At 45.1% G+C, this 13,067-nt stretch overlaps 1 protein-coding gene and 1 non-coding gene across 6 annotated transcripts; one reads left to right on the forward strand and one right to left on the reverse strand.

Moving 5' to 3' along the window:
* Positions 1-6,422: 6,422 nt before the first annotated feature.
* On the reverse strand, positions 6,423-6,577 carry LOC118938563 (U12 minor spliceosomal RNA). The gene has a single exon (XR_005035772.1). It is a non-coding gene; the product is annotated as a U12 minor spliceosomal RNA (small nuclear RNA).
* A 224-nt stretch (positions 6,578-6,801) lies between these two features.
* LOC110486450 (polymerase delta-interacting protein 3) lies at positions 6,802-12,719 on the forward strand. Of its 5 annotated transcripts, none has more exons than XM_090196583.1 (11): positions 6,802-6,892; positions 7,260-7,359; positions 8,146-8,252; positions 8,726-9,138; positions 9,471-9,533; positions 9,705-9,779; positions 9,963-10,190; positions 10,986-11,063; positions 11,211-11,340; positions 11,487-11,553; positions 11,726-12,719. In XM_090196583.1, exons 2-11 carry the CDS (start codon positions 7,292-7,294, stop codon positions 11,931-11,933), a joined length of 1,437 nt encoding a protein of 478 aa, XP_090052709.1. In that variant the 5' UTR covers positions 6,802-6,892; positions 7,260-7,291; the 3' UTR covers positions 11,934-12,719. The 5 variants fall into 5 exon arrangements, with proteins under 5 accessions (XP_090052709.1, XP_090052708.1, XP_090052710.1 ...); XM_090196582.1 differs by having other exon boundaries at positions 6,834-7,083; XM_090196584.1 differs by having other exon boundaries at positions 6,851-6,892; positions 9,474-9,533.
* The last annotated feature ends 348 nt before the right edge of the window (positions 12,720-13,067 follow it).

The following is a 13,067-nucleotide window of genomic DNA, read 5'->3' on the forward strand; positions in this document are numbered from 1 at the left end:
TCCACTGCAGGAGCTTTGATCTGACTCTGATGCCACGGAGCCAGGACCGGCTGGTAGCCCAGCACGCATTGGAATGGCGACATGTTCATGGAGGAGTGACGGAGTGAGTTCTGGGCCAACTCCGCCCATGGGACGTACCTCGCCCATTCTCCTGGCTGGTCCTGGCAATATGACCGCAGAAACCTACCCACTTCCTGGTTTGCTCTCTCCACTTGCCCATTACTCTCGAGGTGATAACCAGAGGTCAGGCTGACCGAGACTCCCAGACGTTCCATAAATGCCCTCCAAACTCGGGACGTAAACTGGGGACCTCGATCAGATACGATGTCCTCCGGCACCCCGTAGTGCCGGAAGACGTGGGTAAATAGAGCCTCCGCAGTCTGTAGGGCCGTAGGGCCGTAGGGAGACCAGGCAATGGGAGGAGACGGCAGGACTTAGAGAACCGATCCACAACGACCAGAATGGTAGTGTTCCCCTGAGACGGGGGAAGATCAATAAGAAAGTCCACCGACAGATGAGACCAGGGCCGTTGTGGAACCGGGAGGGGCTGTAGTTTCCCTCTAGGCAGGGTGCGCCCAGAGCCTTACACTGAACAGGGGGAGATATAGAGCCTCACGTCCTTGGCTAAGGTGGGCCACCAGTATTTCCCCTTAAGACCCCGCACACCGAATCAATTGATCACAGACGGGGCGGCAGGATAGCCTAGTGGTTAGAGCATTGGACTAGTCACACTCCATCACCACCCCCCGAGGTGGAAATGCGATAACCCAGGAAGGAAACGACTCGTTTGGAGAACACACATTTCTCAGCCTTGAGTATAGGTCATGCTCCAGCAGTCGCCCAAGTACCTTGCGCACCAGGGAGACATGTGCGGCGCGTGAGGCGGAATAGATCAAGATGTCATCAATGTACACCACCACACCCTGCCCGTGCAGGTCCCTGAGAATCTCATCTACAAAGGATTGAAAGATGGCTGGAGCATTCTTTAACCCATACGGCATGACGAGGTACTCAAAGTGGCCCGATGTGGTACTAAATGCGTCTCCATCCCGAATACGCACCAGATTATACACGCTCCTCAGGTCCAGTTTCGTGAAAAAACGCAGTCTGTGGAATGATTCCACAGCCGTAGCGATGAGATGGAATTGAGACCTCGATAATCAATGCACGGACGCAGACCTCCCTCCTTTTTTTTCACAAAAAAATAAACTCGAGGAGACGGGTGACATGGAGGGCCGAATGTACCCCTGCCTCAGAGATTCCAGGACATATGTCTCCATAGCCAACGTCTCCTCCTGTGACAATGGGTACACGTGACTCCTGGGAAGTGCAGCATTCTCCTGGAGGTTTATCACGCAATCCCCCCGTCGATGGGGTGGTAATTTGGTCGCCTTTTTTTTACAAAAGGCGATAGCCAAATCGGCATATTCTGAGGGAATGCGCACAGTGGTAACCTGGTCTGGACTCTCCACCAACGTGGCACAGATGGAAACTCCTATACATCTACCTGAACACTCCTCTGACCACCCCTGGAGAACCCCCTGTCTCCAGGACATGAGGGGGTTGTGACTAGCCAGCCAGGGAACCCCCAGCACCACTGGAAATGCAGGTGAATCGATAAGGAAGAAACTGATCCGCTCCCTATGATCCCCCTGCGTTACCATGTCCAGTGGAACCATGGCCTCCCTGACCAGCCCTGACCCTAACGGGGAAGGGTGGGTCTATCGGCACCAACGGAATCCCCAACCTACGGGCGAATCCGCAATCCACAAAACTCCCAGCTGCGCCTGAATCGACTAGCGCCGTATGCTGGAGAGAGGGGAAAAACGCAGGGGGGAAAAAATAAAAACATGTGACCAACAGGGAGCTCTGGGTGAGTTTGGTGCTTACTCACCTGTGGTGGCCGAGAAGTGTTCCGCTGGCCATCTCGACTCCCAGACGGACTCCTCCAGCACCGGTCTGAAGTGTGTCCTCTCCGCCCGCAGTAGGTGCAGGAGGATCCTCTTCCTCCGGTCCCCCTCGATGCAGCCCCTCCCAACTCCATCGGAGTTGGAGCAGGAGAGCTGGGAGGTGGAACTGACAGGACCCCTTCTGAACGCCCGCGGGCAGCTAGCAGGTTGTCCAGCCAGATCGACAAGTCTATGAGCTCGTCGAGGGAGAGTGTGGTGTCCCGACAAGCTAGTTCCCTGCGGACGTCCTCCCGGAGGCTGCACCGGTAGTGGTCCATCAGGGCCCTGTCATTCCACCCCGCACCAGCGCACCAGCGGCCTTGTCTCCTGTCTGAAGTGAAACAGTCACTCAGTAACTCCGGGTAGTGGTCCCGAGCCGGGTCTGGGCCGTTCCAGACAGCGTTGGCCCAGTCCAGGGCTCTACCCGTCAAGCAGGAGACGAGGACGCTCACACTCTCTTCACCCGAGGGAGTCGGACGAACGGTAGCCAGGTAGAGCTCAAGCTGGAGCAAAAATCCCTGGCATGCAGCCGCCGCTCCATCGTACTCCCTCGGGGCTCGAGACGCAACGCGCTGGGACTGGACGCCGCCGGAGGAGGAGTGGGTTGCGTCATCTGTGGGGGAGCTGGGGTGGATGTCGGGAGACCACTCCTCTCCCATCGCTCCATCCTCTCCATCATCTGGTCCATCGCCGAACCGATCCGATGGCTGTGTGATGGAGGACGCGCTCCTCCATCGATGGAAGAGGGGTGGTCGCTGCTCCTGCTGACTCCATGGTTTGGTGCGGGTTTCTATAAAGGCTTCTAGGAGTAGTGGGTGGAGGAGTCAGGCGCAGAGAGCAGGGTGGTTCAAAACGTGGATCTTTATTCCAAGAACAGAGTAACGGTCAAGTCACACATAAGGGCGCTGAAATACACAGTCCAACAAACAGGACGAAACTGTCCGGAAAAACGGAATCCACAATAATCCACACACCATGAACAGAAAAACAAGCCCGCACAAAAGCCGGCGGGCCTACCAGGTTTAAATAGCCCACAACAAAACCCAAACAGGAAACAGGTGAAACTAATCAGACAAAGCTAACTGAAACAGAAAAGGGGATCGGTGGCAGCGGCGACGATGACCGCCGAGCGCCACCCAAACAGGAAGAGGCACCATCTTCGGCAGGATTTGTGACAGTTACATGCAATATGCTTTGTGGACTTTACCGGACAGAGATTACTCTCCGGTTTTGTGATGAAACAAAGGTGTGGTTGAATTTATTCTGCCACTGTGTCTTCTTATTATCTCTGCCTTAGGTATATATCCCGGCGCAAGGCATATGAACTAACAAGTTATAGAACTAACAACGCAATTATCACAGCTCATACACTATATATACAAAAGTATGTGGACACCACTTAAAATGAGTGGATTCGGCCATTTCAGCCACACCTGTTGCTGACAGGTGTATAAAATCGAGCACACTGACATGCAATCTCCATAAACAAACATTGGCAGTGGTGGCCTTACTGAAGAGCTCAGTGACTTTCAAACTGACACCGTCATGGGATGCCACCTTTCCAACAAGTCAGTTTGTGAAATTTCTGCCCTGCCAGAGCTGCCCGGTCAACTGTAAGTGCTGTTATTGTGAAGTGGAAACGTCTAGGAGCAACAGCGGCTCACTTCAGCTGCGAAGTGGTAGGTCACACAAGCTCACAGAACGGGATCGCAGAGTGCTGAAGCGCATTGCGTGTAAAAATCAGCTGTCCTCGATTGCAACACTCTACCAAGTTCCAAACTGGCTCTGGAAGCAATATCAGCACAATAACTGTTCTCTGGGAGTTTCATGAAATGGGTTTCCATGGCTGAGCAAACGCACACAAGCCTAAGGGACAAGCGTCGGCTGGAGTGGTGTAAAGCTCGCCGCCGTTGGACACTGGAGCAGTGGAAAAGCATTCTCTGAAGGGATGAATCACACTTCACCATCTGGCAGTCTGACGGACAAATCTGGATTTGGCGGATGCCAGGAGAACGCTACCTGCCCCAATGCATAGTGCCAACTGTAAAGTTTGGAGGAGAAGGAATAATGGTCTGGGTCTGTTTTTCATGGTTTGGACTAGGCCCCTTGGTTCCAGTGGAGGGAAATCTTAACGCTACAGCATACAATGACATTCTAGATGATTCTGTGCTTCCAACTTTGTGGCAACTGTTCTGTGATGGTCCTTTCCTGTTTCAGCATGACCATGCCCCTGTGCACAAAGCGAGGTCCATACAGATGGTTTGTTGAGATCGGTGAAGAACTTGACTGGCCTGCACAGAGCCCTGACCTGAATACCTTTGGGATGAATTGGAACATTGACTAAGAGCCAGGCCTAATGCTCTGGTGGCTGAATGGAAGCAAGTCCCTGCAGCAATGTTCTAACATCGAGTGGAAAGCCTTCTCTGAACAGTGGAGGCTGTTATTTATTTATTTAACCTTTATTTAACTAGGCAAGTCAGTTAAGAACTAATTCTTATTTATGATACAGCCTGGAATCGAACCAGGGTGTCTGTAGTGACACCTCAAGCACTGAGATGCAGTGCCTTAGACCGCTGCGCCACTATTAGCAAAGGGGGGACAAACTCCATATTAATGCCCATGATTTTGGAATGATATGTTCGACGAGCATGGGCCACATACTTTTTGTCATTGGTGTATGTTGTCGTTTTCTCTGGCTTGGCTTTCCCAATGATTTTACCCACGCACCGCTACTGCTCTTTAGTGGTTATTACTACCAGAGATGGTTAGAATCTATACCGCCTCTGGTTATTACCCCTCCACGAAATGACTGAGAAACATAATTAACAGTTTTACTGACTTTTATGGTGAATTAATGGAACCTTGTTTCATTACGGACTGGAAAGGAGGCTACAAAATACAATTTTTTTGTGGTTGAAATTATATTTCACCACATGAGAGACCTTTCACATTGATTCATCTGATTTTTCCTGTGTCCAGCTCTGCATGGGAAGGTGTTTTACCACTTGGCTGTGGTAGGTCTGATAGTGACAGTAGGATGGATGAGGGAGGCATGCATTGAGAATATGGGACATATATGGGACACTAATACAAGGCATCATACTTAGTCATGCTCACACATGGTCAGGAAGGAAATTACATGTCAAATAATGATCAGTTAAAAATCATCTATATCATGCCCTTAACACCGACACACACACACACACACACACACACACAAAACCTGATTCATTCGGCTCTATATGCTTCTATAACTTTATAGTGACATTTTCTTTGCTTTATCTTGGCCAGGTCGCAATTGTAAAATAAAGGTGAAATAAATAAATACTTGCCCACCTGGTTTCACAGTGTTCCTACCTTTTTATTTGGCCTATCATGTTTGTAAATATATATACAATACTGCCACCTTGTGGCACAAAGTTAAATGCACTCGGGTTTTGGTGGAAATTCCGGAAACAATTTATGGTCAATAACTAGGTTTCCATCAACAGATTTTCATGTGAATATTTAAAAATCCGTAAAAAGAAAATATGCGCATTTTCTCACCAGTGGTGTTTCCAAGAAACGGACTTGTTGCGGATAAAAATCTGGGCGTGATGACGTGTTTGAATATTTATTGGAAAGAAGCATCAACATCACCGTGCACTTTCACCACCCTGTGAAATTCATCATAAATGATTTAATCTGTAGCCTAATAAACGGCATGGTTTCCCGTGTCGTAGTGGGAGGAGGACCCACCATGTTGACTTTGTGTGACTCCCAAGTTTAGTTTGATATGATGGTTATTAGATCAATATTTGCGCATAAAGGCGTTTCCACCGCCATTTTACCCATAATTAATTTTACCAATAAAAAAATATAATACCATGTAGAAAGGAACAAATTACCTGACTGCAATTATACAATTGTACCGAAACTTCCTGTTTCCATCACAGCTTTCGGATTTTTTTCATAGGGTATGACTTTACTCATAAAAACTGTGGATGGAAACGTAGTTATTATCTAGGTTTCAATCCAATTGGCAACAGATGTATATTCCCTAATCAACATAAGTGGGTATGTTTCCACCAAACTGACTTGTTGAACATTAAAATCAGAGCGTGATGACGTAGTGCACACAACATTAAATTTTGATCTACCAAATAAAAATCCAAAGTATAATGTGTTTTCATCGCATATTCAACTACAACTAATTTTGTCACAACAACTGTTTGTTAAATAGGTAATGTGCCTAATCTGTCTTCATTTTTTTTAAATATACAGTATGACATTACCCGCATAAAAACTGCTGATGGAACGTGGTTAGAGAAATAGAAGGCAGAGATGTTTTTTATGTTGAAAAAGGTTTTGGGGGAGGTGCAGTAAGTACTATTTTAATAGTACGTTACAATCATGGGAAATATTATTTCATTCTGATTCGGTGTAACCTTGTGTCAGTAACCCGAAAGAGGTTTATATTTTACATGAGAGGTCGGGGCAGATCCATGTCCCGCAAGGCATCTCACAAAGTAGGTGAGTCACCTAAACAGGCGGACCTGTACCCGTTCAAAAATTGATCTCGCAAATCTAGGCGAGGACACGGGCGTCACCCCGCGTCGTTATTTTCCTTACTCATCAGTTTAAGGCATAACCAATCGATGGTCGAGGGCATTACTTACCTCTGTATGCAGACTATTACACTCATGGTGTTTAACATTGGTGTTCACTTCAAAAAGTATAAACCTACAGTTGCATTTTATGTTCTGAGCTCATTATGTGATACATAATTGTACATTTTCATTCCTCAATTTAATCAGGTAAAATATAGCTTTTCTACGGGATTTTACTTATATACACTGGTTTCAAGGGATTTGGAGCGCAAAGGTTGATGGGAAAGTTAAAACGTTTATTTTACCCCCGGCATTTTTTTTTTTTTACTTCGTGAAGAGCAATCGATACCAGAGGTCCCTAAGGCTGTGAAATTTATTTTATTTGTTTATGTTAAAATTATCATGTTTTGTTAATTGATAATGACCAATGAATGGCATTGATGTGATCTTTGACACTTCACATAACCTAATAGGCCTTTAAAACCGTATAAAATATGAATTTCTCTTAAAATAACACTCTGGTTTTTAGATCTTGCTAAACAAATGTAAGAGTAAAATATATCTGTATTGGTATTTCAAACAACATAGATATATTTAATTTGTATACGTAATTATATTATGGCGTCAACAATGTAGTTTTTCAAGGAGCTATTGTTTTATGAGTTCGCCATTTTTGATCCAACTTGCCTTCCATAGTCTCTTCTCGTTTTTCTCTGTCCAGTTACGATCACTCACGCCTTTGAGTCAAAGAAGATGGAAGATATTTCTTTGGACGAAGTGATACGTCGACGCGGTTTCAACAACAAAGAAACAATTAAAAGGTATTAATTTAGCAATGTATGAGTTTGAATGCAATTTATGAACGTTATGCCTTGAGTTGTATCATTCAACGTAATGAAGAAATTAATTTTCCAGAAAGCCTCGGCTATTTCAGTTCCTCAGCGGTCCTTTTTCAAGGCCTGTACTCGCCGTTGGATTAGCAACAATCATGTAGCTAACGTTACTATCTATCGCTACACTGCAGATACTGATTTCCCTGATATCAATGAGCAAAATACGCGCAGCTAGCTATTTATCAGTGCTCCGTTTAACCTGTTAGCTAACTAGGTAAAAAAAAAATGTTTTATCAGCAATTAATGACGGTAAGTTAGCTATCGACCAAAAAAATAACCGAATAAGGTAAACAGTTCGCTGGAATGTACGTTCGGTAGTTAGCTATAAACTAACAATGTTTACAAACGCAGAAACGTTTAGGGTAACTAGTTAGTATACCTATAGATATGGTACAGAGCGCCAGGCAGTCTTGTAGATCCTCTACCTAGAGCCATATGTAGTCAACTAGTTGTAGCCTAGTCCTCCATTATCTAATATTCACATTTTGGAAAACACAAGGAGCGCATATCAGAACATTTAACGTTACACTATTTGATTTTGTATATCGCTTTGAGTATACCTAGAGAGCCATACTGAATGTAGGACACAATCAAATACTATAGCTGGTGTTAAACGAGCTCCATGTGTGTTTTGCTAAATGTAGATATTAGATCATGGAGGATTAGGCTACCACTAGTTGACACCAATGTCGACCTCTTCCTCTTGTCTTTCAGGCCTATGTTCGGCAGGGGTGCTGGAGGGGTCGGGAGGACCTTTGATGCCCGACAGAAAATTGGGATGACAGATGTCAGACAGAGACTTGGTGGAGGAGGAGGAACTGGTAACCAACAAGACCTGGCCTGCAGGGCAAATAGCCTTTCAGTAGTATCACATATTCAACAGAATGACTTTGTTGGAACTCAAACAATTATTTAACTCTGAACAGCTTTTAGAGCAATGCTCAAGGTAATGGGTGAAATAATACATGCCCCAGCCTTTGCCAGAGTTGAAGCAGGTATTTTGTGTGAGGACCTGCCTATTGCCCTATTGAGAAGTAGAGGGATATATTCCATTTGACGGATTGATTTTGTGTCAAGTGGACATGAAAAATGCTTATTGAGACTTCAAGAGATCTGATCTGATCTGGATGTCTCTCTTACCGTAGCCCCATTTACAAAATAATATTTTGTTTCAAACTACACATTTTACTGTTGGACTACATTACGTTCTGTTATGCATTCTTGCAAGTCAGATCAGGCATTGGAATGGTTTCTTGCCTTCTGCTCACTCTTGTCCTGCTTTCGCTTCCTCCAGCTTTTCAAGTGAAGGATGCAAGAGAGAAACTTGGCCAGAAAGATGCCCGCTTCCGAATCCGAGGAGGAGCAGGTGGGGTCCAGGATGCCCGACAGATGATCAACTCACGGAAAGGAGGTCCGAATACATTTAATGTTACCCCACAGAGTTTACAGCAGATACCAGCAGCACAGCTACAGACACATGTGCAGCAGATACAGATACACACTTCCAACGACATTGCCAGTGCAAATGCCAGGCAGTTTACCCCCAACCTACAAGGAATGAACATTAGAGCTGGGGTTACGCCACAGCTGGGGGGTGCACCTAAGAGGATGATGGATGCTCGTGATAGGCTGAGCCTCAAGAGGACCATTGGAGCTCCACCAAGCCAAGGAATGGTGACACCCATGAAGATCACCAAAACCATCCAGGTAAGTGATCAGGCTGACAGTTGGCTCCAAAGTGATAGTAACCACAGGTCCAGGATCTGCTCTAATATGTCCATGCTTAGCTACTAGACAGAATTTACCTACTTGTCGCTCAAGATGTGCACGGATAAGAGAGAATGCATATTATTGCATTGTTTATAGTGGTAAAGCATAGCCTCACTCCAAACATAGTTGCTAGCTGAAGTTAATTGGAAATGAGTTTAAAGTTCAACTAGGCTTATTTGCTATTTAGTTATTTGTAGCATGATTTTAGTCAAGTATATTAATTCACCTTCTTCTGAATAATGATATTATTGAACTTCTTTTTTTTTTAGCAGCAAAGGCCGGTAGGGATGTCAAGTGGGATCCGTATGAAAATGCCAAGCAGGGGTTCCCAGGTAAGGGACATTTTTTGAAAAGATATGAATCAGAAGTTAGATGGCAGAATTGATTAAAATGGTCTTAGATAATAAAGTTTTCTTTAGAGTATATGAACTGAATTTGGTTGATTTCTGCTGGTCATGCGTCACTGCAATGCATATGTGAGTAACTTACCATCTCTCACTCAGTCTTTCTCAGGTGATGATGACATCCCTAGCAAACAGATGAAGACCACTACTGGCAACCATATGCTGCAGTCACGGGTGTGAAGACTATGCTATGTTTTCTTAACTTCTCTCTTTCTGTTGCTTTTTCCTAAATTATCTGTCATTCTTTATTATTCAATATAACTGAAATATCCCTTTAATACTGCCACACTGGCTGCATTGGTGTCTCACTCTCAACTTTCCCTTCATTCACTGAAAAGCTTCCTCTTTCTCCAACAGCCTGGCACCCTGGGCTGCCCTTTCACTATGTCAGCCCCCATCACTAAAGTAGTCAAAAACGATGCATACACCGCTCCTCGTCCCCCAGTGCCTGTGGCACCCACAAGACCCAACCCTAGTGTAGGGGCCTCCCGCTCCTCTGCTCTCGCCTTACAGCCCATCTCCAGGACCCTCCGGCAGGCAGGGCCCACAGCGGAGCCCAACTCCCAGCCTCCTCCACCCCCACAGGTCAGTCTCCACATGTCCCTTCACTCAGCTACTGGAGCACTGGATTACATAAGGTCATCTCTATAGGAATGTGTTGGTAGGGATGCTAGCAGATACCTATAGACTTCCAGTCATTGTGCTAATGCTAGTTATCATTGGCTCGCAAAACTACCTCTAACTTAATACTGGACAGAGACATACAAATGGTATCCACAAGTTTATCTGACTCTGGGGAAGTAGATAAATGGCCTCCTTGTCAAAATCTCGAAGTATATATCTGTAACTCAGTGGTGGGCAATTCCAATCCTCGGTGTCCTGATTGGTGTCACAGTTTTTCCCCAGCCCCAGCTAACACACCTGACTCCAATAATCACCTAATCATGATCTTCAGTTTAGAATGCAGTTTGATTAACCAGCTGTGTTTGCTAGGGATGGAGAAAAAGTGTGACACCAATGCCCACCCCTGCTCTAACCAGTTAACAAGCGGTTAAATTAGTTCTAAACAGAAAAATTATGTGACCAACAGAAAATGCTTTGCATGCGTAAAAGGAACTGACATTTTTTCATATGAAGGAAAGCGTCCAGGTTTCAAACAATTAAGTATTAAGTGTTCAACATATAACTGCCACCAGGAAAGTCACATTTTGGACTGCACTGGGCCTTTAACATCACTAGTTGGCAGCATAGCAAGCCTTGGGGTCAGTAATCAACCTACTTCTCTCTCATTGATGATAGATTAACATAAAGCCTAGCATTGGCTTATTGTGTTGGTGTGACTTGTATTTGATTGTAAAGTGTTTTGGTGCACCCCTTCAGCCTACCTTCAGTCCTCTGGAGGGGACTAAGATAACAGTGAATAATCTGCACCCCCGTGTCACTGAAGAGGACATAGTGGTAAGTGCCTCACAATGTTCAGTTCTCTGCTGTTTTAGATTCTCTCTCTAGCTGTGTGTGTAAATTGCAGACCTGCTTACGATGCAGCCATGACTCATTTAGCACATTCAACTTACCTTTTTCCTGTGTTCTTGTGACGGTCCACAGGAGCTGTTCTGTGTGTGCGGTGCCTTGAAGCGAGCGAGGCTGGTGAAGGTGGGGATTGCTGAAGTGGTGTTTGTGAGGAAGGAGGATGCTGTGAGCGCCTACAGGAAATACAACAACCGCTGTCTGGATGGTAAGGGCCTTCAGCAAGGGCAACATTTATTTTAAGGTTGATTGAGTTTTTTGGGAACCAGCCTCGGGTAATGATGCAGGTGATGATGAATAGTTATCTGAGAAGGCGTTGGTTTTACTTAAATCTTTATTCATTCTCTTCCCAAGGCCAGCCCATGAAGTGCAATCTTCACATACAGGGGAATGTCATCACTTCAGACCAGCCCATTCTTTTGTAAGTTTCTCTCTTTCTCTCTTATATTCATATTTTCACTGCCCCCTTGGTTGCGTTGCATGCAAATCAAAGTATTAAATTGTAGTCCACAATGTGCATGATTTCTTCCTTTCCAATTGCAATGCACGTTGTCTTTCAGCATCACATAAAATCCCCTATTTCTCTCTCACAGGAGGCTCAGTGACACTCCAGGCACTGGAAGGAAAGAGGGTCTGCCCCTCTCTTTGTCTCGCCCCGGGGGTCGGCCAGCCTCCTCTCAACCCACACCTGAGGTGGATCCCCAGACCATCCTCAAGGCCCTGTTCAAATCTACTGTCCAGACCCCCTCTACCACAGAGTCTCCCGGTTCACAGTGCACAGCCTTCCGCATTAAGATATAGCTTTTTAGTACATCCACACACACACACACACGTGTCACACAACACATAATACATCCACCCTCCTGTTTGACAGAGACATCTACTGAGATGATCAAATAGCATGATACTGTATTTGTATAAATTGTGACCGATCATTGGCAGGTTGTAACATCTCAAATTAACACTGGTGCCGTCGTCCAGATTTTTAGGAAAGAAAACCATTTGTAGCCGTGGCGACCTACATAGATGCATGTCTCATAACCGACCAATGTGAGGCAGTCTGATTTGTTCATTTATTGTTTTAATCAAATTTGGTGGGGGGATATCACATGGTTCACTTTTACAACTGTTCAAATAGTTCACATTGAACACCCCTCTTGGAATCATGAGATGTTTTGTGCTGGTTGGAGTCTCTCCCACCCCAACCGATGGTCTCACTATGACCTGATGCACAAACCCATGAAGATAATTGTACTGTGAACTACAGGCAACAGTGGTTCTTGTACTGGACATAATATAAAGTTTGATTTCAAAATGACTTGTACACATGCTCGTATTCCGTTGTGGTATTTGGTTTGCCATTCTCCTTTTTGTGGCATTCAGGTTGTTCTATGCTTATTTGTGACTGTTATTTTACTCTATTGCTTTTTGCGCAGCTCAGAGAAGTTATGCTAATTTGCTCAATTTATGTTCAACTGTAAATTGCTTTTTACAGCTGCCTTTTCTGTCAGTCATGAAGATATGGTAGTGAGGTCAGATCTATGTACAAGTTAATTACTGCCAATAAATATGTTGCTTTATAAAGATGTGTTCATATTGATGTGTGTGTATATAAATCATTGGTTCATATCCTTATTTCTCAATAGAATTTGGATCATTTTGCATTAGTGTCTTTGTTTGTCTGCTAGACCGGGCTCCACAAAACCTTTTGGGGCCGGAGATCCCTTTTGTGATAGCAAATTCATCAGGGACCCCCTCATAAACAGATTACAACGGGAGTGCAATTTAAAAAGGGCTTACAGGGAGTTTTACATGGTTTGCCCAGCAAAGCACAGCAGACAGTCCCAGACCCTGGGAAGGAGCATTTAAAAGGCCCTGCTCTTGGCATCTGAGAGAAAATGTAGCCATTTTAATTTTGTCATGGGGCAGATGTTT

The sequence above is a fragment of the Oncorhynchus mykiss genome, chromosome 13, assembly GCF_057628025.1.
Source record: "Oncorhynchus mykiss isolate SJ-2025 chromosome 13, ASM5762802v1, whole genome shotgun sequence".
In the NCBI taxonomy this organism is placed as follows: Eukaryota; Metazoa; Chordata; class Actinopteri; order Salmoniformes; family Salmonidae; genus Oncorhynchus; species Oncorhynchus mykiss.